General features: G+C 40.7%; 1 protein-coding gene across 1 annotated transcript in view; it reads left to right on the plus strand.

The window, feature by feature from the left end:
- Nucleotides 1-27,771, plus strand: part of Bach2 (BACH transcriptional regulator 2) — a 334,683-nt gene that overhangs the window by 302,046 nt on the left and 4,866 nt on the right. The window contains exons 5-6 of the mRNA XM_077801923.1: nucleotides 13,225-14,823; nucleotides 26,941-27,147. Coding sequence (XP_077658049.1) covers nucleotides 13,225-14,823; nucleotides 26,941-27,147 — 1,806 coding nt within the window. The remainder of the gene's footprint in view (nucleotides 1-13,224; nucleotides 14,824-26,940; nucleotides 27,148-27,771) is intronic.

Below are 27,771 nucleotides of genomic sequence, written 5' to 3' on the forward strand. Positions count from 1 at the left end.
CACTGATTAACCCTCCTTTTTCCTCCCTCCCCCAGCCCCTGATAAACACAATTTTACTTGCTGTTTGCATTAATTTCACAGCTTTTAAATACCTCGTGTGAGTGGAATCACACACTATTTGTCTTTTGAGACTGGCTCATTCCATTTAGCATAATGTCCACAAGGTTCATCCGCATTGTACCATGTGGCAGGATTTTCTTCCTTCCTGAGGCTGAATAATATTCCACTGTATTATCTACCACACTGGCTTATCCTTCCATCCGTCACTGGACACTTGGTTTGCTTCCGCTTCTTGGCTGTTGTAAGTAGTGCTGCTAGGAGCGTGGGTGAGAAAATATCTCTTCAACATTCTGCTCTGATTCTTTTGGATATATATCCAGAAGTGGAATTGCTGGATCATATGGTAATTCTATTTTTTTTTCCTTCTTGAGGAAACTCCATACTGTTTTCCATAGCATTTGTGCCATTTCACAATCCCATCTATAGAACCTAAGGATTCACTTTCTACACATTCTCACCAGCCTTGTGGTTTTGTTTTGTGTGATAGCATCCACGCTAATAGGTGGAAGGTGATACTTCATTGTGCTCACAATTTACATTTTTCTGGTGATTAGTGATGTTGAGCATCTTTTCATTTGCTTGTTGGCTCTTTGTGTATCTTCAAAGTATGTCTATTCAAGCCTTTTGCCTGTTTTAAAATTGAGTTATTGATATTTGTTGTTGTTGTTTTTGAGGCTTTGGTTGTTGTTTTTGAGTTTTGTAAAATAGTTTACAAATATTTTCTCCCATTCCATTGTTGCCTTTTTACTTCGTTAATTGTGTCCTTTGGTTGTCACAAGGTTTTAAGTTTGGTGCACTCCCATTTGTCGAGTTTGGCCATGGTTTCCTGTGCTTTCTGTGTCATATCTAAGAAGTCATTACTAAGCCCAGTGTGCTAAAGGTTTTTACCTATATTCCTTCTAGGAGTTTTATAGTTTTGAGTTTAAGACATTGTGAAAGTGCTTTCTTCCTTTTAAACAAGAAAAAAAAGGCCTTTACAGAGAAAGACAATTCAGAAAGTCTAATGCTCAAAACAAAGTTTAGATGAGGACCCTTCTTCAACAAAGGGGAGTAATTTTTCTATCAGTTCTGTGTTCAGTTAAATTTTTTGTTTTAAATAGTAGGAAAACATGAACTATGAGAAACTTTATGGAACCACAAAAGCAGTGTCAAGAAAACTTGGGCCCCAAATGAGTAGAGACTTTTCAAAGAAGGCCCCAGACAAGGCCAATGAACTTGTGTTTTCTTTGGAGGTAAGAAGATGAGGAAATCCCCAGCAGCTCTTGGAAGCGGACTGTAGTGTTAAGGATGGCAAAGAGCCCAGAGTTAGATTCTCTGTTTGTGTAAAAGAGAATGACCATTAGACCAAAAAGCAAGAAGAACTTGTAGAAGGGAACAAAAACCCTGGATAGATGTAGTCAAAATCAAATGGTTTAGAGGACAATAGGAGAGCAGAAGGACTCCTCACTGGTTAAATTTCTAAGGTGAGAATTTTGGCCTAAATGAAAAACCATAAGAAGGCTTTAATGAGGGGCTGAACTTCACATCATTGGGCAACTTCAAAATCATTTTGTATTTTCTGGTTGAAGATCAAGTGGTTGATGGTTGGTTCGAAATGACTAGAGGTGTCAAGGGGGTGAAAGTAGAACTTGACTCAAGGACATTTTGGTCTAGGAAGATCATTGGCATCCTGACTAGGGAGAGGATCATTTAAAATGGAAATTAGGTAATTTTTTTCTAACGCTTCTTTTTAAAAATAGTTTTCATCTGGCAGCAGTTTTCAAATGAAACTATAAACCTTGATGCAGGTTTTACTACTTTGTTATCAGTGAGTGGGATGCTTTTCACTTTCATTTCACACTGTAAAAATGTAAAAAGTTACTACTATTTTATGTCTATTTTGGGATCTACACTTATAGTGAAATTGGATTTTTAAAAATTATTCCATGAACTTCATTACATAATCATCAGGAGGGAGATTTTCTATTTTCATTGTGTACTATTAGAGTAAAAATGAATATATCATATGATTTTTGCCTGTCACTTACATTGGAAATATAACCATCCATGCCTGAACAAAAAAAAATAATGAAGGCCACACTTAGAGGAGGCAAGGTGAGAGGGTAAGGCCACCCAGTTGAAATGAAGGATTCACAGGCCCAACTTATCACCAGTTCTCAGAAAAGCCAAAAATGCATGTTTGCTTCCCCAACTCTGTTCTTACCAACCCTGAAACAAAGAAATACAGAGGGGCAGTTTTAGCTGTAAGGTAGCCCTGTGATAATTCTGAGCCAGTTGACACAGATAGGGGACACATCATGTTCCCTGTAGACATGAGCTATTCAGACTGCCTTTCTAATCTGGAACAAAGCTTTGATGCCATGTAGCTTCCTATCAGAAAGGCATTTCTCCTTTGATAACTTTCCGATTCTAAACAATGATGCTAGGCAGAGCCTTCTAATTTATTGAATCTCCATGTGATCAAAGGGCTTCCTAGTATTTGCAGAATTTTACCAAGTAAGAGAGGAACATAGCAGCCATCCTTATTTTTCATGAGAAATCTAAGGACTGGAATCTGAGTCATGAAAATGGTAGAACGAAGTTTAAGATCCGTCTTTCTTCTTACGCAGATCCCTTTGAATAGAAGCATATGAAATTGAATATCTTAGACAGTGTTAGGAAATTTGGTGGTGTTCCATATGAAATCATTTTTCTTCTCTGGTTCATTCACTTCAGAGAAGTAGCAACAGGTAGGAGAAAAATGTGAGAATTGAACTCTATGGTCATCAGACTTTAGTGATGTCACATGACTTTAGGTAAATCCCTTCACCTTTCTAGGCCTTGGCTTTCATCTGTATAATGGTTGATTAAATCAGGGAGATAGATACCATGCCAGGTGTTTCAAACAGAGGGGATATGAAACAGGGAGTTGGTTACACAGGTGTTGTAAGACTGAAAGATCAGAAAAGAGAAGGACAGTTACCCCCATGGTTGATTACTGGAGGAAGCCTCTAATACCCCTAGGGCTGGAGGAGATAAAGGGACATGTGAGCATGGAGGAGGGCTGATGCTACAGGAATTCACTGTAGAAGAGATGGCTACTTCCAGAACACTCCAGCAGGGAGTTGGGGATATACCCATTCCCAGGCAAGGAAAGAAAAAGAGAACAAGAAACAGAAGGAGCCATAGCTTCTCATTCTTGCACCCTATAATCTCCCACCAGTGTCCTTTATTGGCAGACTCCAATAATAAGTCAACCCGCCTAGGAAAATGAATTCATAAAAAAAAACAGCATTACAGAGGAGAATATAAGAGTTGTCATGAGACTGAGAGATAATAGTAAATAATGAGCACATGACTTTATAGTTTCAAACTAAAATTAAATTAAGTGACAGAGGTCATAGGAATTGGTCAGAACCAATAGATTTTCCTACTCTGTGTATAATAAAGTAGAGCTATGGAAATAGATGGAACCAAAGACAGAGCTTGGGGTCTGATCTAAACAGTTTCTGAATTTTTTTATTAAAGGTTTTTTCTAATTAAAAAAAATGTTTACATTAAGTCATGATTTACGAAGAATTGCAGGATGTACACTTCTCTAAACCATTGTAACGGGAGAAATGATCACAAAAACATGGGTCCTCCCTCAGAGTTCCTGGGGGTTGGTTTCAGGGAGTCTGGGTCTGTGGACTGACTACCCTGGGAACATGACTGTCTATCACAGAGACTCAAGTCAGGTCTGTATTCAGTGAAGCTACATGATTTTCTTTCTTATTTCAATCAAAAAGTACCTTGGTGGGCTGACCATGATTTTCAGTGCAAGATGGCCAAGGTCCTATCAGTAACCCCTGACCTATACTGCTGATGCCAGTAGCCATGCTAGCTAATCTGTGGTTTTAACTCAGAGTTCCACTGTTGGACCTCTGCCCTGGGATGCCATTATTCCCCATCCCAAAAATCAGAGAGCCCATTCCAACTACAGGAGAAGGTAGCCTTTGTATGTGTTTTGGCAGGGCTGGTTGCACAGCATACAACATGTGCAGTTGCACAGGTCTCCATGCTCAGAAGGCCTGTGCACTTGGTTTAATGTGTTACTGTCGATGTCATGAAATTCTTAATAATCTCTGAACAAACGCTGCATGTTTTTATCTTGCACTGGGCCCAGCAAATCATTTAGGCTGTTTTGGTGATGGGGTAAAGGAAGTCAATTGTGAGTAAGAAGGCCAGGAAAGGCCTCATTTATATAAAAAGTGGGAATTTGAGGGGACTGGGGATATAGCTCAGTTGGTAGAGTGCTTGCCTTGCATGCACAAGGCCCCAGCACCCGCTCCCCCCTAAAAAAAGTGGAATTCAAGGAAATGCCTGAAGGAAAGAACAGAATGAGCCATGCCCATGTTTTACTTATTCTGATGAACTTTGACTCAGTCTTCAACACTCAAGTGCAAATGTCATCTCCTCTAGGTTGCCTCACATGGATGTCCTTAGCAGTTACTGCCTCACCTCTGTTACAGATTCCTCTGTGACATGCTCAGATGATATTGTAAAATTTATCAAATATGCATTCTTCTGGCCAACCTATCAGCTCTTTGGAGAAAAAGTTGATACAATTGGCCCTCATTATCCTTGAGTTTAACATTAGCAGATTCAACCAAACCACAGAAGAAAAATATTGAGAGAAAATTTTGCATGTATACCAAACATGTACTGACATTTTTCTTGTCATTACCCTTTAAACAATGCAGAATAATTATTAATGTAGCATTTGCATTGTATTAGATATTATAAGTAATCCAAAGATGATTCAAAGTGCACAGGAGGATATGCATAGGTTAGGTGCAAATACTACATCATTTTATATAAGGGACTTGAGTGGCCATGGATTTTGGTATCCATGGTGTATCCTAGAACGACTCCCCTGAGAATTCCAAGGGACAGCTGTATTTTATTTGTATAACAGCAATAATAGTTGTTACTCCATGCCAAATTCAATTCCAAAGTTTTTATTACAAGGAAGGCACTATCAGTATCCCTCTCTTAAAGGTGGAGAAACCACAGAAAGGTTAAGTAACCAGCCCGAGTTACACAACTCACAGATAAAAGGGTTGTGACTTAAAGCCAGAAAAGCTGATTCCCCCAGACTTCACGTAATGACAATGAGTATCCAGCACGTGGTTGGAGAATTAATGAATTGATAAATGAAAAATAGTAAAAGACTAAATGATCAGATAGAGATTTTCAGGGACAGATTCACAAATAGGAAAGAGACTTCAGCTACAGACCTAAACTAAAGTCTGCAAGGAGAGAAAAAACAATTTATTCTTCAAGCCATATCCACTAGCACAGATAATGATTTTCTTAAGCAAGTATGTATATATGTGTGTGTAAAGTGTTGATATATATAAACCAATTTGGATGTTTATTTAGATTTTATATTGTTGCTTTAGGAATGGAAAACAAAATTTGTTCTATCTTTGTCTAAAATTAATACTAACATGACCAGAAACTTTGTTGAAATAGTGAGATTAATTAATCTAATAAATGCACCCTAAATGTGGTGATATACTTGTATAGCATGCTGCTTTGAGGAGAAATATGTGATAATGTGACTATTAATTGTAGATAATTAAGATTAGAAGTGATGCTTCCTCGCTAAATAAATCTTCATCCTGCAGAGTGGGATACAGTGCAGGTGTGTGGGGGGCAGGCAGAGTTCTCACTATTGTTGTTCTCTTTATTCAAGAAGTGCTTTGCTGTGCAGATACATCCTAGAGGGATAGTCAGTAGCCACAAACTTTTAAGAAACCCACAAGCATGGCTTTGTTACTTTCATTTTCCCAACTTCTGTAGTGTGTAAGAGATACAGCTTCTTCAGGAAAGTGCACATGGTCTTCCTGAAGGCCCAAGATTCCATATTTTGTAAGGCTGTAATTAGGGGGTCCTGACAAGTGTGCCACCCCTCTCCTAGGAGACAGTCCCCAGATCTTCCAGTTCATCTGATCAACATTCTGCAGATGAGTTCCATGCTACAGCCACATGTATGTACTGCCAAAATCAATCATATGGTTTAAGTGGAGAATGTTATCCACATCTCATAAAAATTTTAAGATCCTATTTTCTATACCCAAAGGCCAACTGCCTGGTCTCTGTAAAAGTCCTGCAATGAAATTGTTAGAAGTTTCCATCATAAGCTCTGTCCAGTCACAAATGGGCATTTCACAAGAGAGTGAGCTCCTAGTTCTGCAAATACCACCCAAAAGTGTTCCACACCCACTGAGTGTTCATCAGCCCATCTTCCTTTCATGATACCCAGAAATGATAAATTAGAGCCCACAGGAATAGAAGGTGAAGGGCCATAGTTTACATGGATCATATCTTTAACATTATCAGTGTGTTGACTCACATCATAGCCCACAAGTTTGATAGCCTGGCCTTATTTCTTTCAGGATTGACACCTGAAAGTCAATGTCACTTTGCTTATACGTGCCAACTGCTGACTAGGAAGCAGTCAGAGAGCTGGGTGTAGTGGCACATGCCTGTAATTCCAGTGACTCAGGAGGCTGAGGAAGGAGAATCTCAAGTTCAAAGCTTGCCTCCGCAATTTAGCAAGGCCCTAAGCAACTTAGTGAGACCCTGTCTCAAAATAAAAAATAAAAAGGGCTGGGATGTTGCTCAGTGGTTAAGTGCCCCCTGGGTTCAATCCCTGGTTCCAAAAAGGGAGCAAAAAGGGTGTTATTTCCTGACCTTTCCCAGCTCTCAGCCCCACATAGTCCACTCTATTTTATTTCCTATGTGTTCTCCAGTCTCACCTGTAGCACAGTGTGCATTGTACATTCTGGGACCAGGAAATAAAATATTTATGTGTGATGAATAAGAACTCTTCAAAATGATCCATCCAAAACATTTCATTCAAAATGCAAGACTATTATCCCAGGTTGCACTAATATTGTACTTTGCACTTATCATAGCTTTAGACCATTCCTAACCAGTGGATTTTAGCCTAGATATGTCTTCTTTCCTTAGAGCAGTGGGATGTACTCCATCAACATCAGTGTAATAGAACTGGTTTGCTATTTCTAGCCACGTCTTTCTACTTTAGCTTTCTGATCATTACTTTTTTAAAAAATACCATTTTTATGGGTCATTTTATAGTTCTCCACCTCCCACCCTTTCTTGTTCTTTCCATTATCAGACTCTTATTTGTTAAGAAAAAAAAAGTAAATAATGCAGACTTGTGGACACAGTTTCATGAACACACAGCTTCACACTGGTTCCTGGATATTTGCTTTTTAAGTACTGTGAGTGGATTTAAGTGATTCCTAATAATGAACAGTGTATTCTTCTTACCATGAAGGCTAAACCAATATTTAGGCAGTTTCTACCTGTTTTAATACTGCCCAACATGTGTGATGGGCACTTGCTTTCTGTTGGAACTATTAACATTGCCTGAAATTCACCGGACATGGAGTCCTAGGAAAAATCTCAGGGTCAGAGCATAAAGAACCCATTGTATCAAAGCAACCCTGACCCAAAGACATAGATGGGGGGAGAAACTACACTCCAGGTGTGCAGTTGCTAGTGTTCAAGGGACCCCACAGACCTCCCCAGTCTCCTCCTCTCTTGAACTTCTCTGGATTTCTTGGTTGACAGTCATGCAATCTTGTGATGGCCCTTCCCTGGTTGTCCTACTTGCATTGTTACTCAGTAATTATCTTTTTATTGTTTGTACCTCTTCTACAAAACTGAATCATAGATCTCTTGAGCACAGGGCTGAGTGATGTATTTGTCCATCCCTCACAGTGGTTAGTACAGGAAGAGGTCAGGCTGGCCAACTCCCCACCAACTTCTTCTATACCCTTGTATGTATTCCTTCACTTCCCTGCCTCTCAGTTCCCTTAGGTACAAGACAGAGGCCATGGTGGCTGCCTTGAAGGCACAGCTAGGCACCAGGAGATGCTTGGTTAAAGGTAATTGGTACTCACCAGACAAAGCCCTGCACCTAGAAGGTGAACAGAATTTTGTAGAACTGAGTGTGACAACCCAGAATTTAAACTACTATAGAAGAAAAGCTAGTTATGGCCTCTTGAAATTTCATGGTAAGGACAGCATTTCCTCTGCCCTTAGGCTTGAGTGACAGTTGACAAACCAGTCTCTTTTTTTAATTTATTGTTTTTTAAATTAACATGTTAAATGGTGTATATTTAGCATGTATGACATAATGTTTTGAAGTGTATATACACTGTGGAATGGATGAATCTGGCTAACTAAAAAAATGCATTACCTCACATAACTACCATTTTGTGGTGAGAACACATCCATTCTCTTAACATTTTTCAGGAATACAACATGTACTTCTTGGCATGCACCAGGCCCTTGTCCAATCCCCAGCACCACCAATAAAAAAAAAGAAAGAATACAGTCTATAACTAGTCACCATGCTGTACACAGTCTCTTAAATTTATTCTTCTTCCTAACTGTAATTATGTATCCTATGACCAACATCTCCCCAATCCCGCCTATCCCCTAACCACCCCAGTCCCATTTTGCTTTTATGAAATCAACATTTTTAGACTCCACGTTTAAGTGAAATCATGCACACTTGTCTTTCTGTGCCAGCTTGTATCACTTGACGTAATGTCCTCCAGGTTTATCTCTGTTGTTACAGGTCACAGAATTCCCTTCCTTTTATGGAGGAATAGTATTCGATTGTATGTATGTACTGCATTTTCTTAATCTATTCATCTGTTAATAGACACACTCCATACCTTGGGTATTGTGAATAATACTGTAATAAACAGAAGAGTGCAGATATCTCTTCGACATTCTCATTTTACTTCCTTCAGATGTATACCCAATAGTGAGATGTTTATATAGTAGTTCTATTTTTAGTTTTTGAAGACCCTCCATACTGTTTTTATAATGACTGTCCTGAATTACATTCCCACCAACAGTATATAAAGGTTTTCCTTGTCCACAGCCTCACCAGCACTTATTAACTTTTCCTTTTGATAATAGTATTTCTACCAAGAATAAGGTGATATCTCATTGTGATTTCAATTTTTCTTTCCCAGATGCTTAATAATGTTGAACTTTTTTTAATAAAGCTTTTGGGCATTTGTATGTCTATTTTTATTTTTGGGGGGGGGAATTTCCATTTGGGTCTTTTGCCCATTTTTAATTGGGTTGTTTTCTTGCTATAGAGTTGTTTGAGTTCCTTATATATTTTGGATATTAACTCCTTATTGAATGTATAGTTGGTAAATATTTTTCCAGTTCCATAGATGGTCTCTTCACTCTGGTGATTGTTTCCTTTGCTGTGCAGAAGCTTCTTGTTTTGATGTAATTGTATTTGTCTATTTTTGCTTTTATTACCTCATATCCAGAAATATGAGGCAACATATTTGAAGACATGTCTGAAGAATTATAGCCCAATGTCATGAAAACTTTTCCCCATGCTTTCTTCTACTAATTTCATAGTTTTTGGTCTTACATTTGATTTTTGTATTTGTCCATTTCAGCTTGATTTTTGTATTTGGTTTGCGATAAGGTGTACTTTCATCCTACATGTGGATGTTCAGTTTTCCCAACACCATTTATTGAAGAGGTCATTTTCCCCCGCTGTTGTTTTTAACACTTTTGTCAAAAGTCATCTATTTCTATAAATGCATGGATTTATTTATGGGCCCTCTATTCTGTCCCACTGGTCTGTATTTCTATTTATGCAAGTACATGCTATTTTGATTACTACAGCTTTATATAGTATATTTGAAGTCAGATAGTATAATGCGTCCTACTGTGTTCTTTTTGCTGTAGATTTCTTTGGCTATTTCAGTATCTTTTGTGATTTCATACAGTTTTGGTTTTTTGTTGTTGTTGTTGTTGTTGTTGTTGTTGTTTACAGACAGGGTCTTTCTGTGTCACCAGGCTGACCTCAACCTTCTGGGTTCAAGTTATTCTCCTGCTCAGCCTCCCAAGTAGCTGAGGCTATAGGCACACAGAACCATGCCTGCTTCTCCATACATATTCCAATATTTTTTTCTAGTTCTCTAAATAATGTCATTGATATTTGAATATGGAATGCATTGAATCTGCAGATCACTTTGGATAGAATGGACATTATAACAATATTAATTTTTCTATTCCATGAATTCAGGATATCCTTTGATTTATTTTGTCCACAATTTCTTTCATTATTTTTTTATAGTTTTCATTGTAGAGATTTTTATCCTTGGTTAAATTTATTCATAAGTATTTTTGCAATTATTGTGAATAAGATTATTTTTTTTACTTCTTTTTCAGATAATTCACTATTTGTGTATAGAAACACTGCTTATTTTTATATACTGATTTTGTATTCCACAACATAACTAAACTTGTTCATCTGTTTAATTTTTTGTTTTCCAAATATAAGATGTCATCTATGAATAGGAACAATTTCACTTCTACCCTTCTTGCCTTTTATTTATTTATTTTACCTAATTGTTCTGGCAATGACGGGCAGCATCCTTGTATTCTTCCAAACCAATTTATTCATGACTCTTTAATGATCATGTGATGATCATTTTAAATTCAGTGACCTGAGGAGTGTCATCAATTTGCAATGTAAGGATTTTGCTCAATGGTATCCTCAGTCCAATCCACGCATTCAAGCATTAGCTCTACCCTGTGTGGAAAAGCTTTCTACCAGAGCTTCTTGCAGCCATGTGGCAGGTGGCTTCTTTGTTAGTTTTCTTGAAAAGAGGCCCCAATCCCTCCCCCAATAGGGGATAGTTTTAAGATTTACTGAGCCCAACAACATAAAAATAAATAAAAAGCAGTGATGAGGGCGGGTATGTGAGAAGGACCAGATGAAAAGTATAAATAGCATTAAGATCGATTTCCCACATTTCCCATATAGAGAGCACATTTGCCAGAGCTCAAGATGTGTATTATCACTCAGCAACTGGCAAATGCCTAAGAGTGTAGTGGAAGAGGCTTACTTCTGGGGGAGTCAATTCTGCCTTGATTCTGTTGTTGCTCTCTATAGTGGAGCTGTTGCAGTGAAAGAAATTGGCTGTGCAGCATTCTTATCTCCTTCTTTAGTAACCTATATATACACACTTGCTTGAGGTATTACATATACCCTTTTAAAGTTTCTGAGAGAAATACATATAAAACAGATACAGTAGGTACTACATTTGCTGAATCTATTACCATATCAGTTTAATAGGACTCAAAAATGTAGGTCAGATGAGCTGCACTTTACTACTGGTACTATGGGACAAGACAAAGAAGGACTCTCACCTGCCTTTGATTGGTTGACTGGTTTGGTTAATTGGTATACATGATGCTTTGCTCCAAAACTAACTTGGGACAACACCCACCCACCAGACTGTGTTGTCACCTTCTGTAGTTATGTTAGGTGCACAGTTAGACTTATGGCATATTCAGTAACATGCAAGCTTTTACCATACACGTATCATGTTAGAGACTCTGGTTAGGTTAGATGCAGTGTTAGAGAAATGAAGGAGCTTACCATCATATGATAAAAACAGATATAAGTACCAGTAAAGGGAAACAGCACTGATTACCCATGTAGAACTATAGTGTGGGTCTACAGACATGGATTTTTGTTTGCTTGTTTTTAACCAAATATCTTGGGACTTATTATCTGACAGAGAATTTTTTTAAGTTTGGAATTTTATTTAAGTACTTCCAAAATATTAAGATTTAAAATCCCATTCAGTTATGGATCTAAAAAATTTCCCTTACTGGAAGGAATGCAGTGATATAGGATTGATGCTCCCTGGAGAATCCTGCACACGTCCTCACTCCGACCACAGGAGGTGGGAAGACGGTGCCATTCATTCTCTCTAAAAGAACTGAAGAGGGCTCCCAGAGGAGACAATGTCCAAGTTGAATTTTGAAAAATGGATACAGGTCCTTGCAACAGTTTGTTTCTGTATGCTACAGTGAGTTTAATTCATACAGAAGTCAGATCCAAAGCTTACCAGTCTGTCTTTCTCTGCATTCATTCCCCCAGCTGAAATTTTTGATCACTGCTGCTAAACCTTCCAGCAAGAGCCCAAGATTGCTGTTTTCATTTTATTTGTACACATGATTTGTAGACCTGCCTCTCCTACTTAGGGGATCAGCAGTGCTTGCAGGAACCTAGAGGATGTGTAGTATCACAGACAAGGGTAAGATCACCCACCCTGAACACCAGAAACTTTAATTCATTCCATCTGAAAGAACAGTGAACGTTAGGCAACATATTTTTAATTGTATAAGTCACTGTGTGTGCAGATGTGAGTATACCAGCTGTACATAAGTACCACATTTTCAATCTGTGTAAAATATAATGGATAAGCAGCAAATGACAGTAGGCTTAGCCCCTGATGATTTACAAGGCAAGAAGGCAGCTGCCTGGTGAAGCTGCTGCTAATAATTAGGGAAGGCATAGCCTGTGTCCTGTGCCACTCAGCAGCTCCAACCATTGAAATGACAGCCAGTTTGCTTAGCTCTCTAACCCCCATTCTTTGTGGGCCAGGAGTTAATTTCTTGTTGAGAACATTGCTTTTGATTGTCATCATCTCCGCTATCATTATAACATCAGGTGTGACATGATGATTGAAAATCCCAAGTAGAAACCATGATGGATGAGCAAGATAGGAGTTGTTTTTAATGTTTCTTTTAACATTGTTAGTGAGGGAAAAACTATTTTTGAAACCCCATGGACTGAGTTTTTAACAGGGCCCTGTTGCCAGTTCTGTGGTTGACAAGAAAATGATAATGCTTTCTTTGGCTCGAGTGAGCTGCAAGAAGTGTCACAGCACTCCCTCCTTGTGGAGAACAGCTCTCAACAGGACTGATTGGGAGGGAAATTAATAGGCTTCCCATTGTTCCATGCATTTTTGCCAGGATATTTCATTAGTGTAAACACTGAACCCGTTGTCATCTTGTTCAGCCACTTGACCCTGGTGATTTTCAATTCTGCTTGTGCCGTGATGAAGTACAGCAGTGGCATGCACGAGACAGGCACTAATTATTGGAAGCAGAATCATTGCTGACCCAGTACGAGATTAACTGCTCCTTTGCAGTCTTTATTGTGGGATATTAGCAGTGTCTGGTTATCTTGCTTCAGTTGAGGGATTCAGGACAATAACAGTGCTGATGGTAATGTTGGCAATTTCCCTGTTTGTTTTGCAGGTCACTGCCAGGGGCTTTGGGCCGCTGTTACAGTTTGCCTACACTGCCAAGCTGTTACTCAGCAGAGAAAACATCCGCGAGGTCATCCGCTGTGCTGAGTTCCTGCGCATGCACAACCTGGAGGACTCCTGCTTCAGCTTCCTGCAGACCCAGCTCCTGAACAGCGAGGATGGCCTGTTTGTGTGCCGAAAGGACACCGCGTGCCAGCGCCCACACGAGGACCATGAGAACTCCGCGGGAGAGGAGGAGGAAGAGGAGGAGGAGACTATGGATTCAGAGACAGCCAAGATGGCTTGCCCCAGGGACCAGATGCTTCCAGGCCCCATCAACTTTGAGGCCACTGCCATCCCAGTAGCAGAGAAAGAAGAGGCCTTGCTACCTGAATCCGACGTGCCCACGGACACCAAGGGGAGCTCAGAAAAGGATGCACTGACCCAGTACCCTAGATACAAGAAATACCAGCTTGCATGTACCAAGAATGTCTATAATGCATCATCACACAGTACCTCAGGTTTCGCAAGCACATTCAGTGAAGAAAACCCTGGCAACAGCCTCAAGCCAGGGCTTGCCATGGGGCCGATCAAAAGTGAGCCACCCAGCGAAGAGAACGAGGAAGAGAGCATCACGCTCTGCCTGTCCGGAGATGAGTCTGACATCAAGGACAGAGTGGGGGATGTCGAGATGGACCGCAAACAGCCCAGCCCTGCCCCCGCCCCCGCCCCCACCACCCCCACTGGAGCCACCTGCCTGGAGAGATCCAGGAGCGTGTCCTCGCCTTCCTGTTTAAGGTCTCTATTCAGTATAACAAAAGGTGTGGAGTTGTCTGGCCTACCCAGTACATCTCAGCAGCACTTTGCCAGGGGTTCAGCGTGCCCTTTTGACAAGGGGATCACTCAGGGTGACCTTAAAACTGACTACACCCCTTTCACAGGGAATTATGGACAGCCCCAAGTGGGCCAGAAGGATGTGTCCAACTTCACGCTGGGGTCCCCCCTCAGGGGGCCTGGGTTGGAGGCTCTCTGTAAACAGGAGGGAGAGCTGGACCGGAGGAGTGTGATCTTCTCCTCGAGCGCTTGTGACCAAGTGAGCACTTCGGTGCATTCGTATTCTGGGGTGAGCAATTTAGACAAAGACCTCTCCGAGCCGGTGCCAAAGGGTCTGTGGGTGGGAGCTGGCCAGTCCCTCCCTAGCTCACAGGCCTACTCTCACAGCGGGCTGATGGCTGACCACTTGCCAGGAAGGATGCGGCCCAACACCAGCTGCCCGGTGCCAATCAAAGTCTGCCCTCGCTCACCCCCGCTGGAGACCAGGACCAGGACTTCCAGCTCCTGCTCCTCCTATTCCTACGCAGAGGATGGGAGTGGGGGCTCACCCTGCAGCCTCCCTCTCTGCGAGTTCTCCTCCTCACCATGTTCCCAGGGAGCCAGATTCCTTGCCACGGAACATCAGGAGCAGGGCCTGATGGGAGATGGAATGTACAACCAAGTCCGACCCCAAATTAAATGTGAGCAGTCTTACGGAACCAACTCCAGCGATGAATCTGGATCGTTCTCAGAAGCAGACAGTGAGTCGTGTCCTGTGCAGGACAGGGGCCAGGAGGTAGGGAACCCACATAAATTCAAGCATGTGACCTACTTTCTCCGTCCTTTGGACTTTTCCCTGCCCTCACCACCACTCCCTGATTGTTCTTATTTGCCAAGGCTAACGGTGATAGTAAAGGGACTTCCCCCAATCCATGGAGGCAGGATACCCTAAGGTGACTCCAAATTAACCACTTTTGCTTTAAAAGGAACTAAATATTTGCTCTCTATTTCAGTACTCAATGAGCAGAAGTAGCTGCTTAGTGAAAAGAGTAAGTCTAATGCATGAAAGTGCATTCAGGTACTTTGGATCCTCCCCACCCCTGCTCCTCCCTTTCTCCTCTCTCCTCCAACTGCTTTGAAAGGATACTGTATGTATCACCCTCATTCTTGCTCTTCACTCCCTTCAATATGAAGGGAAATGTAGACTCTCTTTCAGAATTGATTGATTGAAACTAGATAGATCAACACAAAACAAGTGTTCTCCCAGTACCTTGTACGTTTTCCTTGTCAACAGAAGACCCCCAGGGTCATCCTGTGTCCATCACAATGTAGGTGATGGAATGCTGGCCATCCATTCTGGTCCCAGGGTCACTGCACAAGTGCCTTAGTCAGCACAAATGGCTCATTTCTGGAGTTCCCACAAAATGAGAAGTCATTTTATGGAGTAGTGGTTGTATGTACCCTGAAAGCAAAGTGCTTTGTAGATAAAAATATCCAAAGTCTCAGTCCATATCTCACCACTTGTGGTAGAAGAAACAGGGGTAACACCAGCTATATCATGAGCATGACTAAGGAGAGAGAAGAATAGGAGCCTCCATAGGTTCCCACAGTGTCCTCTAGATAAATCAAGAGTCTGTGTCATAACCTGGCACTCTCTGCACTGTCTTGCTGCTGACAAGGAACCAGCCTGAGACACACCTATGCCTCAGACCTGCTTCAGGAACAGGAGTGAGCAAACCTAGCCAGTGACAAGTCCTACACTCCTGTGTCCAGAAAGCACAGAAGAAAGGAAGTGTGGTCCTTGTGAGGCCAGCATACTGGACTCATCTGCACTTCCTGGGTGTTAGCCTCTGTGGGGCAGCAGATGTTAACCTAACCAGACAGCAGAAATGCCACATGGGGTGAGGTGACTTTTTACAGAGCCACGTGCAGTTTATTCAGCCTCCACAAGATTGGCAGGCAAGAAGCACTTGAGGTTTTAGTTCAGGCATGTTTTGAAAATAGATTCCAGAGCTCCCTGTGCCAACTGTAGAAATGCCCTGTGGTCACTTCCTCTGCTTTGCTAACTAGCCTGTTCCCTGCTACTACTGTTACTACCTGGCACAAATGGAGAAAGACAGAACAACAGAGGACTGAATTTAACTAAGAAAATTATAAAGGAAATATGAATAGGAACTATTTCCGTTCAGATGTACCTTATCCCCTTGGGTTGGGGATGCACCCAGTATCCCAGTCAGATGCACAGATATGTCCTGGCCTCCGGAGGAGTGAGGTTTTGTGAAAACAGGGAAATGTTTGCATTCTCTGTCCTCATTCATTCTTTCCTCCTGACCACAACTTCTGTGGGGTTTGCTTTTTGTCCCCGGAACTGTCAGGCAGTGTACCTGATGCAAAAAGCTCATCACTGGGCTAGGTTCATCCGCATGACTACTTATCTTGCCCTGTACTCTGTGAAAAGAAGACTAATGCCTGTCCTTTTAGAGAAACCCCACCATTCAGCTGTCAAGAGGTTGTGTTTTTATGACGTGTGCATACGTTTCAGGAACTGTCAGTCTCGGATACAGCTCCTTGTGCCCCTGTAATAGTCCAAAAGAGAGCTGATGTCACTTTTTGGAACTCAGCACCATCAGCAAGAAAGCATGTGTCTTTTCCACGTTCAGGCCGCGTCAACATCCACCTTAGAGCTGAAAATACTTACTCAGTTAGAAAGAAGAATTTTTCTTTCAACCTATAGAAAGTCAAGAATAGGACTACCCTCCCCTAAATAAATACCCCTGCTTGTAATTTTTGTTTTTACATAAATCTGTTGTTGGCTGTGTTAGTCAGTTTTTTGTCACTATGACCAAAATACCTAACAAGAATGACTTGAAGAAAAAGTTCACATTCAAGGCTTATGGTTTCAGAGATCAGTCTATGATTGGTCAACTCAATTATTCTGGGCCCACGGTGAGGCAGAACTTCATGGTGGAAGGGCATGGCAGAGGAAAGCTCATGTTAGGTAGGAAGTGGAGGAATAAGCAGAAGGAGCCAGGGACAAGATACATAATCCCCAAGGGTATGCCCCCAGTGACCAACTTCCACCAACCAAACCCTACCTGCGTGCATTTACCACCCATTACAGTATTCCTTTTAAATCATTTCTGCAGCAAATGGATCAATCCACTGATTAGGCTACAGTCTCCCATAATCTAATCATTTCAGTTCTGAACATACCTGCATTGTCCAAGATGACCTTGTGGTGGGTTGGGGGGGCAGGAGGAGACACATTATATCCAAACCATAACATTTTGCATTCCCTAAGTTACAAGAAAAGAGACATTTGCCAGAGCTCTCTGCCATCTCAGGAGTCACACTCAGCCATTCTTGGTAATTTACTTTGTTCAGAGGAGAAATAGTCAAGCTAAACTTTTTCCCAGTTTGACATTTCAGTGTTCCTAGAGTAGAGGAGGTCAGGTTTTCCAAGAACTGACTGTGTCCCAGGGACTTGGCATGACTGCTCCTCTGGGAAGTAATAACATTTTTATAAGGAGTTATTTTGACCTGGTGGAAGTGTTGTTCTCAGGAATATGCTAAAGGCAGTTCCTTCCCCACATGAGTTATAACTTGTTTTTTTTTTTTTTAACTGATCCAGAAGCCAGCATCTGTTAGACTTATTCTGCTTTGACTTGCTGTCATATGGGATCCAGGTGCTTTCTCTTCAGGTAAACCCCAAGGAGACACCAGAGTCAGAAACCAATGTAGGGTTCCTACATGCAACCCACCACCAGTCTAATACTAAAGGTGTTCTTGCCCAATCTCTTTTTCTCCACTTTTGTAAGGAACCAAATGTTAGCTCAAAAGAAAAGGGTCGATATAGCTTATCTTCCATAAGATGTTCTAATTACACCATGTTAAGTAGCTCTCCCATCTCATAAATTTTTAATGTTTTAATTTTAATAAAAATTTTTAATTTTTGAATTTATCATCCTTTTAACTCTTTCCTAGCTTTGAAAAAAAACTTAAATTAGCACAATAAAGTTCTTTATCAATTAAATAATTTAAATAAGTTTTGGGGGGTGCTGTTGATGAAACTCAGAGACTCACACAAGCTAAACATGTGCTCTACCTTAAGCTACACCCACAACTTTCTTTTTTTAAGTACTAAAATACAGAATACCCAGCCCCAAATATACCAAATTTAACAGGATTCCTCTGTGCCTATAATGATATTTATTCACATATTTTAATAGCATTATGCTGTATAATTCTCAGCAACTTCCTTTTCCACATAGCTATCCACTGTGTACATGCCTCTAGTCGATCACTAGTGCCAACATGTGCTTCTCTAATATCCATAGCTCCCATAAGTCATAATTTATTCAGCTATCACCTAGCAACAGATATTTCAATTGCTTCCACTTTCTTCCCCCTTATAAAGATTGCTCCAATAAACATTTTTGTGAACATATTGTTAGTAGTGGTTCTTTTATTTATGTGGGTTGTAGTCTCATAAGTGAGGTAAAGGCTTTACCCTTTTATTTAGACCATCTAATTACCTTGCCAACAAGTTAACAGGTTATAGCGATTCAAATACCTTTCAGCAAGTAAGGAGTCTCTATTTCCTCCATTCTTCCCAGTGCTAGTTATCACCAGTCTTTTTAACTTTTGCTTATTTGATGGGTATAAAATGGTGACTGCCAGTGAGGTTAACCTCTTGTTTGGTGTATATTCACCATTTGTATTTTCTTACCTATGAATTACCATCTTACATCTTTGCCCATTTTTCTTTTGTGGTGTTTAACTTTAAATCAATTTATAAGACCTTAATCCTGAATATTAGGATTATTATTCCTTTCTCATGGATGTTGCCTTTATTTTCTCCTAGTCTATTTATTATTTATAGTATTTTTCCATATAGAAAATCTTAAATTTTATCCAGTCAAGGTATCAGGTTTTTTTCTTTTCTTCATGACTTCTGGTTTTGCTATATTCCTTAAGAAGTCAGTTTGTAAATTTTTCTCTTCCAAGGATGAAACAAGTGAACAAGTCATATTATGTAAAAAGTCACAAACCAGTATGCATAACAAGGTCCTAGTTCCTTTCATAAAACACATATAAGAATACAGAATAATGGGCTGGGGTTTGGCTCAGTAGCAGAGCACTTGCCTCGCATGTGTGAGGCACTAGGTTTGATTCTCAGCACTGCATATAAACAAATAAATAAATAAAGGTCCATCAATAACTAATAAAACATTTTTTTAAAAAAAAGAACACAGAATAAGATATAGAAGCAGTACACAGAATAAGATAAGTTGGAAGCAAGGTTTGGGAAAGGGAGTATAGGGAAATTTTCATTTTTGTATAGGTCTTTAATGTTTGCATTTTATGTATGTATGTATATCTGAACACACACACATTTATTTTTTCATGGAGTCATGTTATCTATACCATAAAATTCACTGTGTTAATCAACTTTTTATTGCTGTGACAAAATACCTGAGAAAATCAACTTTAAAAAAATAGGTTTTTGGCTCATGGTTTCAGAGGTTTCAGTCCATAGGTGCTTGGTCCCATCACTTTGGACCTGTGGTAAGGCAGAACATCATGTTGAGAGGGTATAGTGAAGCAGAGCAACTCACCTAATGGTGACTAAGAAGCAAAGAGAGAGAGAAGAAAGGACCAGGCACAAGATATATCCCTCCAGGATATACCCCCAAGACTTCCTTTAACTAGGCTTCACCACTACAGTTTATACCAACTCCCAATAATCCTTTCAATTATGAACTAATCAACAGATTAATCTATTAATGAGATCAGTGCCTTCATGATCTGATCACTTCTCAAAAGCCCCACCTCTGGATTTTGCTGCATGTGGACCAAGCCTTCAACACATGAGCCTTTGAGGGATATGTCATATCCAAATCAGGACATTCACCCTATTAAAGTGAATAATTCAATAGGATTTAATATATTTACAGTTGTACAGACTTCTCCAAAAAAATTTCTTCACCCCAAAAGAAAACATTGTACCCATTAATAGTCATTCCTATCGCCTACTTCCCTCAACCCCAGGCAACCACCTTCAGTCTCAATGGCCTTGTCTGTTGTAGACATTTCATATGAATTGAATCTTACAATATATGGACTTTTGGGTTCAGTACATTATTCCTTTTTATTGCTGAATAATATTCCATCATGTGGATCCATTTTGTTGAGCCATCTGACATTTTGTTGAATCATCACTGGTTGAGAAACTTTGGGTTGTTTACATTTTCTAGCCATTACCAATTATGCTATGATGAGCATTGAGTGTGAGTTTTTCGTAGACATGTTTTCAGTCCTTTTCATTGTATATCTAAGAGTGGAATTACTGAATCATATGATAACTCTATATTTAGCCTTTTAAAGAACTACCAGACTGTTTTTCTAAGGCAGTTGTAGCATTTTACATTCCCACCAGCAGCATATAAGGGATCTGGTTTCTCCATATCCTCACCAATACTTACTATTGTATGTCCTTTTTTTATTGTAACCCTCTAGTAAATGTGCTATGGTATCTCACTATAGTTTACAGGTGTGTTTTTAGAACTTGAAAATTGTAGAGCACACTTGAAATCCAGGCTGCTTGGGAAGCTTACACTTTTCCAAGTAGTAAGCTTCCTAGTAAAACTGTTTTGTACCCAAAGTGTTTGTAATTGTGGATTTAGTTTTGTTTTTTTTTTAATCACTAGACAGTAGATTAGCATTCATTAATTGGACTCAATTTACTAACATGATTCATGTTGAGGGGATAAAAGTATATGAGAGTGAATGTATGGGGAGGGGGGGCATAGGGAGAGAAAAGAGAAAAAATCCCTTCAGAGCAAACACTGAAATGGTACAGAAGAGCCATGTCTTACTAACTCCTCCTACCCAAATGCTGGCTTTGACACACACTTTGTATGTAAAATTTTTACAATCATTTTTGTGGTTTGGTGAATCAGGCATGTTTTTAGAAGTGTCTGTAATTGGTCTGCTTTAAAAAAGAAGACCTTGCAGGGCAGTGTAGAAGTTGGTCATATTTCTAATTGCAACAGTGTTTTCATCTTGTCTAGAACATTCTCAACATCTGGAACTGCAAAGAATACTGTATGCCTAAAAGAAGAAACCAAGTGACAAAGACAGTGGGGGCTGATAGAAATGATAATACTATATATCAACAGGCAGATCATGTTTTTCAAAGCACTTTCTTCTTCAGTTATCTAATTTCATTCTTTATAGCAACCCTATAGGCTAGGTAGGGTAACTGTTACCTCTGTCTGACTCACAGATCTTCAAAGAGCATTAGGACAGAGAGGGTGACCTGCCTGAAATCACTCAGCTCATAAGTTTCAACATTAGGATAAAATCCCAGGTATTCCACAAATTGTGCTAGAAACTGGACCATAAGAATAGAGAGTAGAGGGACATTTCTTAGTCGGAAAGGAGATCATATCATTGGCATCTGCTCAGTACTGAGCTGGCTGCCTCCTTTCACCAGCCCTAGAATCATCAGTCCAGTGAGCATCTTGCTGCCTCCCCAACAGCTCACCAGGACAAGAGACCTAAAGAGCACAGATTAAAGGCTTCAAAAAGCTGCCTGTACATCAGTGTCTCAGAGTATCTTATTAATATGGCCCTACCACTGCAGCTTCCATTCAACATCTGATAGTGAAACTAAAATTGGAAAAAAAATATTCACAAACCACTCTTCCAGTAGGAGTTCTGAAGCAAAGACATGCATGTTTGGGTCTGTCACTCCAAAATCTGCAGCTCAGTCTTCCTTTTCAATAACCCTTACCCAGCAAATGAAAAGCACCAGGCAAGTGAAATGTGTGTTCAGAGGCATGGTGAGATGAAATGGTACCACTAATTGCAACTTCTTTTAAAAAATGTGCAGAGCAGCCAGGCACAGGGGTGCACACTTGAAATCCAGGCTACTTGGGAAGCTGATACTGGAGGATGACAAATTTGGAGGCCTGCCTCAGGAGCTTAGCAAGACCTTATCTCAAAATAAAAAGGACTAAGGATGTAGTCCTTAAAGAATCCCTGGATTCAATCCCCAGTATGGGAAAAAAAATTGCTAAACAAACGAATATCATGCAGAAATCCATGATCCAAGAGAGTTGTCATTTGGGGATGGGAACTTTTTCCTCTCCTTTTGTCTCAAATTTAAATTTTCTGTAAGAAGTTATATTCATGTAAGTTTTAAATTTTTTTTTCATGAAGAGAAAGGGGGTTATGACTTTGGCTAAAGAATTCAGGTAGTTGTTGGCAAGCTGTTTGTTGAGAAGGGAATACTGGCATTGGGTGGGGAGGCACGGGTCTGGCTGCACGCTCCCCTATTCAGGCACTCTGTCTGGCCATGCAGACAGCACGAAGGAAGGACATTTAAGGTTTCATGCACCATCTTGATATCCCAGCTTCCTGCCACCCTTTGTCAGCTCCTTAGGCTAGAGGTCCCTGGGCATGCTGCAAGAACCATCCACTTCACTGACTGCTAAAGAGCTGGAGCCCCTGGAAGATTTAACCCTCCTCTGGACACTGCTTAGGGGAGATAGAGCAAATACCATCCTAAAAACCAATTTCTAATCCGTTTCCTCCTGTGTGTTCCTGAGGGAAGAGAAGAGTCAGCACTTTGCCAGGGCTGGGTAAAATCAACAGTAGCTTATTGTGCAAACCATGACAGCAGCCTGTAGTGCCCTCTTTGGTCCTTGACTTGCTGACCAGTGGCTGCTCCTGAGTGTCTGAGCTCTTCTCAGAACCAAAGCAGCAGACTCATGACTGAGGAGAATCAGCACTGACGAATCCCACACGCATTTCCCCTTTCATGCTGCCTGCCTGCCTGGAGCCACGTGTGGCTGGCAATATATAATTGGAGGCCCTTCAGACAGGTGTTGGTGATAGTAGGCAGGGCTCTTCATCTTGTCAGGTTGTCTGTTCTGCACTGTTCATGAGGTCTAGTAAATGAAAACCGAATCACTGATGAGAAGTGAAATTCTGGAAGAATTAGTGGATGGAGGTCCAGTAAGATGTTAAGCCCTGTTGGGCTTATTTGTGATGTAGTAATTTTCCCGGAGAAAAAGAGGACAGCCCCAGTCTTCTCCATGTGTTTCAGTTTTCCAAGCCCCAGTGGAATTCATTATTTGACTTTTCTGCCCCCAAGTGGGGAATGCTGGGCACCCAAGAGTCTGTGAGTAGAATATTCTCCAGGCGACGGAAGGACTGATGGCTGCTCCTCATCTCCGGGGAAGATGCCCATTGGCTCCAACTTACCACTCTGAAAGCAATAAAGAGATGTGGTCAGGCTCCCACTGTGGCCCTCCAGGAACAAGTCAGGGGCCTCCACCTGCTAATCAGTGAAAGTTCTTCCTTGCCGAAGGGATAACATCTCTAAAAAGACCCAAGAGCGAGGGATTTCTTTTGTTGTTTTGTTTTTCCCACATGGAAGAAAGTCTGTCGTTGACTATTTTCTTTTCCTGTGACCCTTTTTAAAAAGCAGCTTGAGTTGCAACAGCCCTGCTGAAATTTTATACGGCCTTTTGCTTCAAGGACTTTGAAACTAGGATTGTTGATTTTTCCCTTTTCCTGCCAGTCCCGTGTCCTGTCTCCCTTGTGTTTTATGTTTACTGTCTAGATGACTTTAAATACAGAAGCTCTTGGTTTGGAAGCCCTTTTGACTTCCCTGTGGCCTGAACTATAGGTATGTTTTCTTTCTGAAAACAAGTACACATAATTTGGAGCAGAAGAATGGCTTTGTTGTCACCAGAGGGGGAACCTCCAGGAGCCCCCAAAATGCCACAACCCCTGCTGTGTCGAAACATCCCATGTCTCCAACAGACAGACCTCTGTGTTACAGAGGCACTGTCCAGGATTTGAGTGTCTGTTTGTTATCCAAAGGGTATAAAAGGGAAATCAAACATTCTTTCATATCATTATAAGCCTTGTGCAAACACAGCCCCATGGACAAAGGCCTTTCCCCAGCCTGTAACAAGGAACTGTTTGTCCTGGCTGCCTGTCTTTAGCAGTTGGAGCAGGGCTCAGCCGAGAATAGTGTAATGTGCTCTGCTGCGATTTTGCTTTCTTGGGCCAAAATTTTACAGGTGTCATGGGACATGGTTCACCATGTGGAAGTCCAATCAGAGCACCCATTGGGAGCCCTTAGTAAATGCCACATTGAGCTGGCTCAGAGGTAGGAAGTAAACTGAGAAGGAAATTGCACCCAACTACAGAGAAGTCAAATGATCATTTAGGGTGGTTGCCTTTGTGCATGAGGATTAACTAACCACCGATGATGCCAGGATCAGGAATCAGATCTGCCAGTGTCTGATGCAACCAAAGAAAAGGCTTGAGCTTAGGCTAGAGTAGCTTCTTCACCCTCAGTCCCTTGAAAGACACCACATTAACACAATAGCATCTGAATAGTAATGAGGGCTTGATTCCTTCACCGTAAATATTTCGATTCATTAAACCCAGGCTCGTGTGTTTTTCTGGCTGTTCAGATTGAGTCTTCTAGAGCTGTGCTGTCCAGAACAGTAGCCACACCCTGCATGTGGCCAGAGAGCTCCTGAAAGGTGGCCAGTCTGAACTGTGATGTGCTAGAATGATAAAATGTATACACATATATGTATGTATATGCTTTGAGTGATTGAATTTTTTTTAATGTTAAAGATTTCTTATAATTTCTGTATTAATTACATGTCAGAAATATTCCAGCTCTGTTGGACTAAATAATATTATTAAAATTAATTTCACCTATTTATTTTTACTTCCTTTAATGTGGCTACTGGAAAATTTAAAATCATCGATGTGGCTGCTATTCCTGTTACATAGCCCCGGTCTAGCAAGTGAATGAAGTGTAGGTTTGTAGTGCCATCTGCTGGCCCATCCAAAGCAGACGCGAAAGTATGCAAAAACTCAGCCATCTGAGCTGGTAACATTGTGTTTCCTGGACAAGCAGTTTGGAGCCTTCCAGGAGTTCCTGAAACAGGACCAGAATTTAACCCAGAAATAACTGAATTGTCATTAAGAGCCTTAGAAAGGGTGACAAACCGCTCAAAGGTGCAGGCCTGTGTTCTTCACCTCATGGGTGCTCAGAAGGCCCTGGAGACAGAGAACTTTGGTTCACTTCTCACCTCTGCAATAGAGGCTCTTACATTTTTGCATTTTCATTGTTTGTTATTCTCTTCCTCAGAAACATTTCAGCCAGCCAGCTGCAGTGGTGCATGCTGGTAATCTCAGTAACTCATGAGGGTAAGGCAGGAAGATCACAAGTTCTAGGCAAGCTTGGGCAATTTAGCAAGACTCTCAAAATACAATAAAAAGGACTGGCAGTGTATCTCAGTGGTAAAGCACCTCTGAGTTCAATCCCCAGTATCGCAAAAAAAAAAAAAAAAGAGAGAGAGAGAGAGAAAAAAAAATATTTCAAACCACCTCAGGATTAGTCAAGCATTTAACCATACAGGGAAAGCACATCTATCCCTCAAGCATCTTCTCTTTAGCTAATGCTCATTTACCTTGACTTGGCAAGAGTTTGAAAGTAAGAATCTTATGAACAAAAGTACCTACATTGATTATATATTGCTGCGTAATAAGTCATCCACAAATTTAATGGTTTATACAATGATCCCTTAATATCTCTCAGAGTTTCCGGGAGTCAGGAATTCAGGAGTGGCCCATGAGCAATAATGACTGAGGATTTCTCATGGGGTTGAAGTGGGTGTTCATCTGAAGGTTTGAGTGGGGCTAGAGAATCCATTTCTTGGTAGCCCATTTACATGACTGTGGAGGTGAGGCTGGCTGTTGGCTGGAGGTGTTGGCTCATCTCCACATGGGCTTGTCCACAGAGCTGCTTGAGCATTCTTATGACATGGCAGCTGGTTTCCTCCAGAACAAGTAGTCTAAAAGGGCTAAGGGGAAACTGCATGCCTTTCTGGCCCCGGAAATCCAGTGAATTCTGTTGATATGGCAGGAATATGCCTCACACTCTTGATAGAGGAATGAAAACATTATGTTGTAATCGAAAATGTGAGATGTTATAGCCATTTTTGGAAAACACAGTCTGCCAAAGTACCTAACACACAGTTACAGTGCATAACACAGGACAGCTAAAAAGCATACCCCATTTTGCAGATGAGGAAATTGAGACTGAGAGAGACCCCCTTGTCTGAGGTCTCATGTCTGATTACAAAGAATAAAACCCAGTTCTGACTCCTAGTCTACATTGGCAGAGCCTATCCAAGTTATTTCTTGACATTTTTACTGTTGTGACTAAGAATCATGCTGATTGTTTTATCTTTCCAGATCTTCAAGGTAGGAATGATTCTCTTCATTCAAGTGTTTTGCATAAGTTGTTCAATACTATCTCCCTATAACTTGCCATTTTATTGAGTTATGCTATATGTCTGTGGCTGAAGGTTTTGATCTTCATATAGATGTATACTGAGTCCCTCTTGTAAAAGCACTATGGTAATGAGAGAAAATGACACAATTTCCGTGTAATTTGCCTCAAAAGTTTTAGGAATAACAACCACGTTGTACTTGTGTGTTCTTATTCTGTTTGATTACCCAAATATTTCATCTTACTTGTATTTAAAAGAGTTATGTGTCCCCACCATTCTCCTTGGTAAGCACCCGCAAGATATAGGAAGTAAATACAGTCAACCTCTGGCTTCTGACTATAGCTTTGAAGACAACCAACTTGACCTATTCAGTTCTACCTCTCTACTATCCAAATTCTGGCCTTGGATTGTGTCAAGCTGAAGAAGAGAGAGGCCACAATAATTGCATCTTGCTTTCAGTAGTTCCCCTACTCCCTGGTGATCCTAAAAAGAGCAGTGACCATGCTCTGATGTTCTGTCAGAATTAAAATTAAAATCCAGATGCTATAATCTTTCTCTATTTTTCTTGGTTTCAGGTTAAACTTCCTTTTCCTGTAGATCAAATCACAGATCTTCCAAGGAACGATTTCCAGATGATGATTAAGATGCACAAGCTAACCTCAGAACAGTTAGAGTTCATTCACGACGTCCGGCGGCGCAGCAAGAACCGCATTGCAGCTCAGCGCTGCCGCAAGAGGAAACTGGACTGTATTCAGAACTTAGAATGTGAAATCCGCAAATTGGTGAGTTGACCCATCAGTTTGTGTTCAGTAACCGAAATGCCCAGGACTGATGTAAATTTATAGCAGTGATGACTGGAGAAATAGAGAGAAGGGGCACCCTTTGGGGAATTGGATTTATTTTTAAGGAAATTTCTCAACAGAAATTTTGCATTGTGTGTGGGTGTGTGGGTGTGGAATCATGTGTCATACCTTTCAGTCATCCATATAGAATTTTTAAATTTTCCATTTGATATGTAATAATAGCAGATATTTATTTCGTGCACTGGTGGACTAGGTATTCTTCTAAACTATTTTTGTGGATGATCACATTTAATCTACACTATGACTTAGATACTATTTTATCCCCATTTATAGAGGAGGAAACTATGATGCAGAAAGATTAGGTAAATTTCCTTGGATGAAAACCTAGATGTCTGATTCCAAATGGTGTTATTTTACCACTGCTTTCTCTGCCTCCCAGCAGAAAACTATAGATGAGAGATAGGATTATCTACCTACAGAGAGGCAGTTGCTTAGTGAGATGATCTAGCACCCTTTGCAGCCCCAGGTCCTTGATTTTGCAATTCTTCTAAAAGTGGCTGCCATCTCTTCCCTGTGCCTGAAAATGTTTTATCTCAGGAAACA

Source organism: Urocitellus parryii, chromosome 8, assembly GCF_045843805.1.
Source record: "Urocitellus parryii isolate mUroPar1 chromosome 8, mUroPar1.hap1, whole genome shotgun sequence".
In the NCBI taxonomy this organism is placed as follows: Eukaryota; Metazoa; Chordata; class Mammalia; order Rodentia; family Sciuridae; genus Urocitellus; species Urocitellus parryii.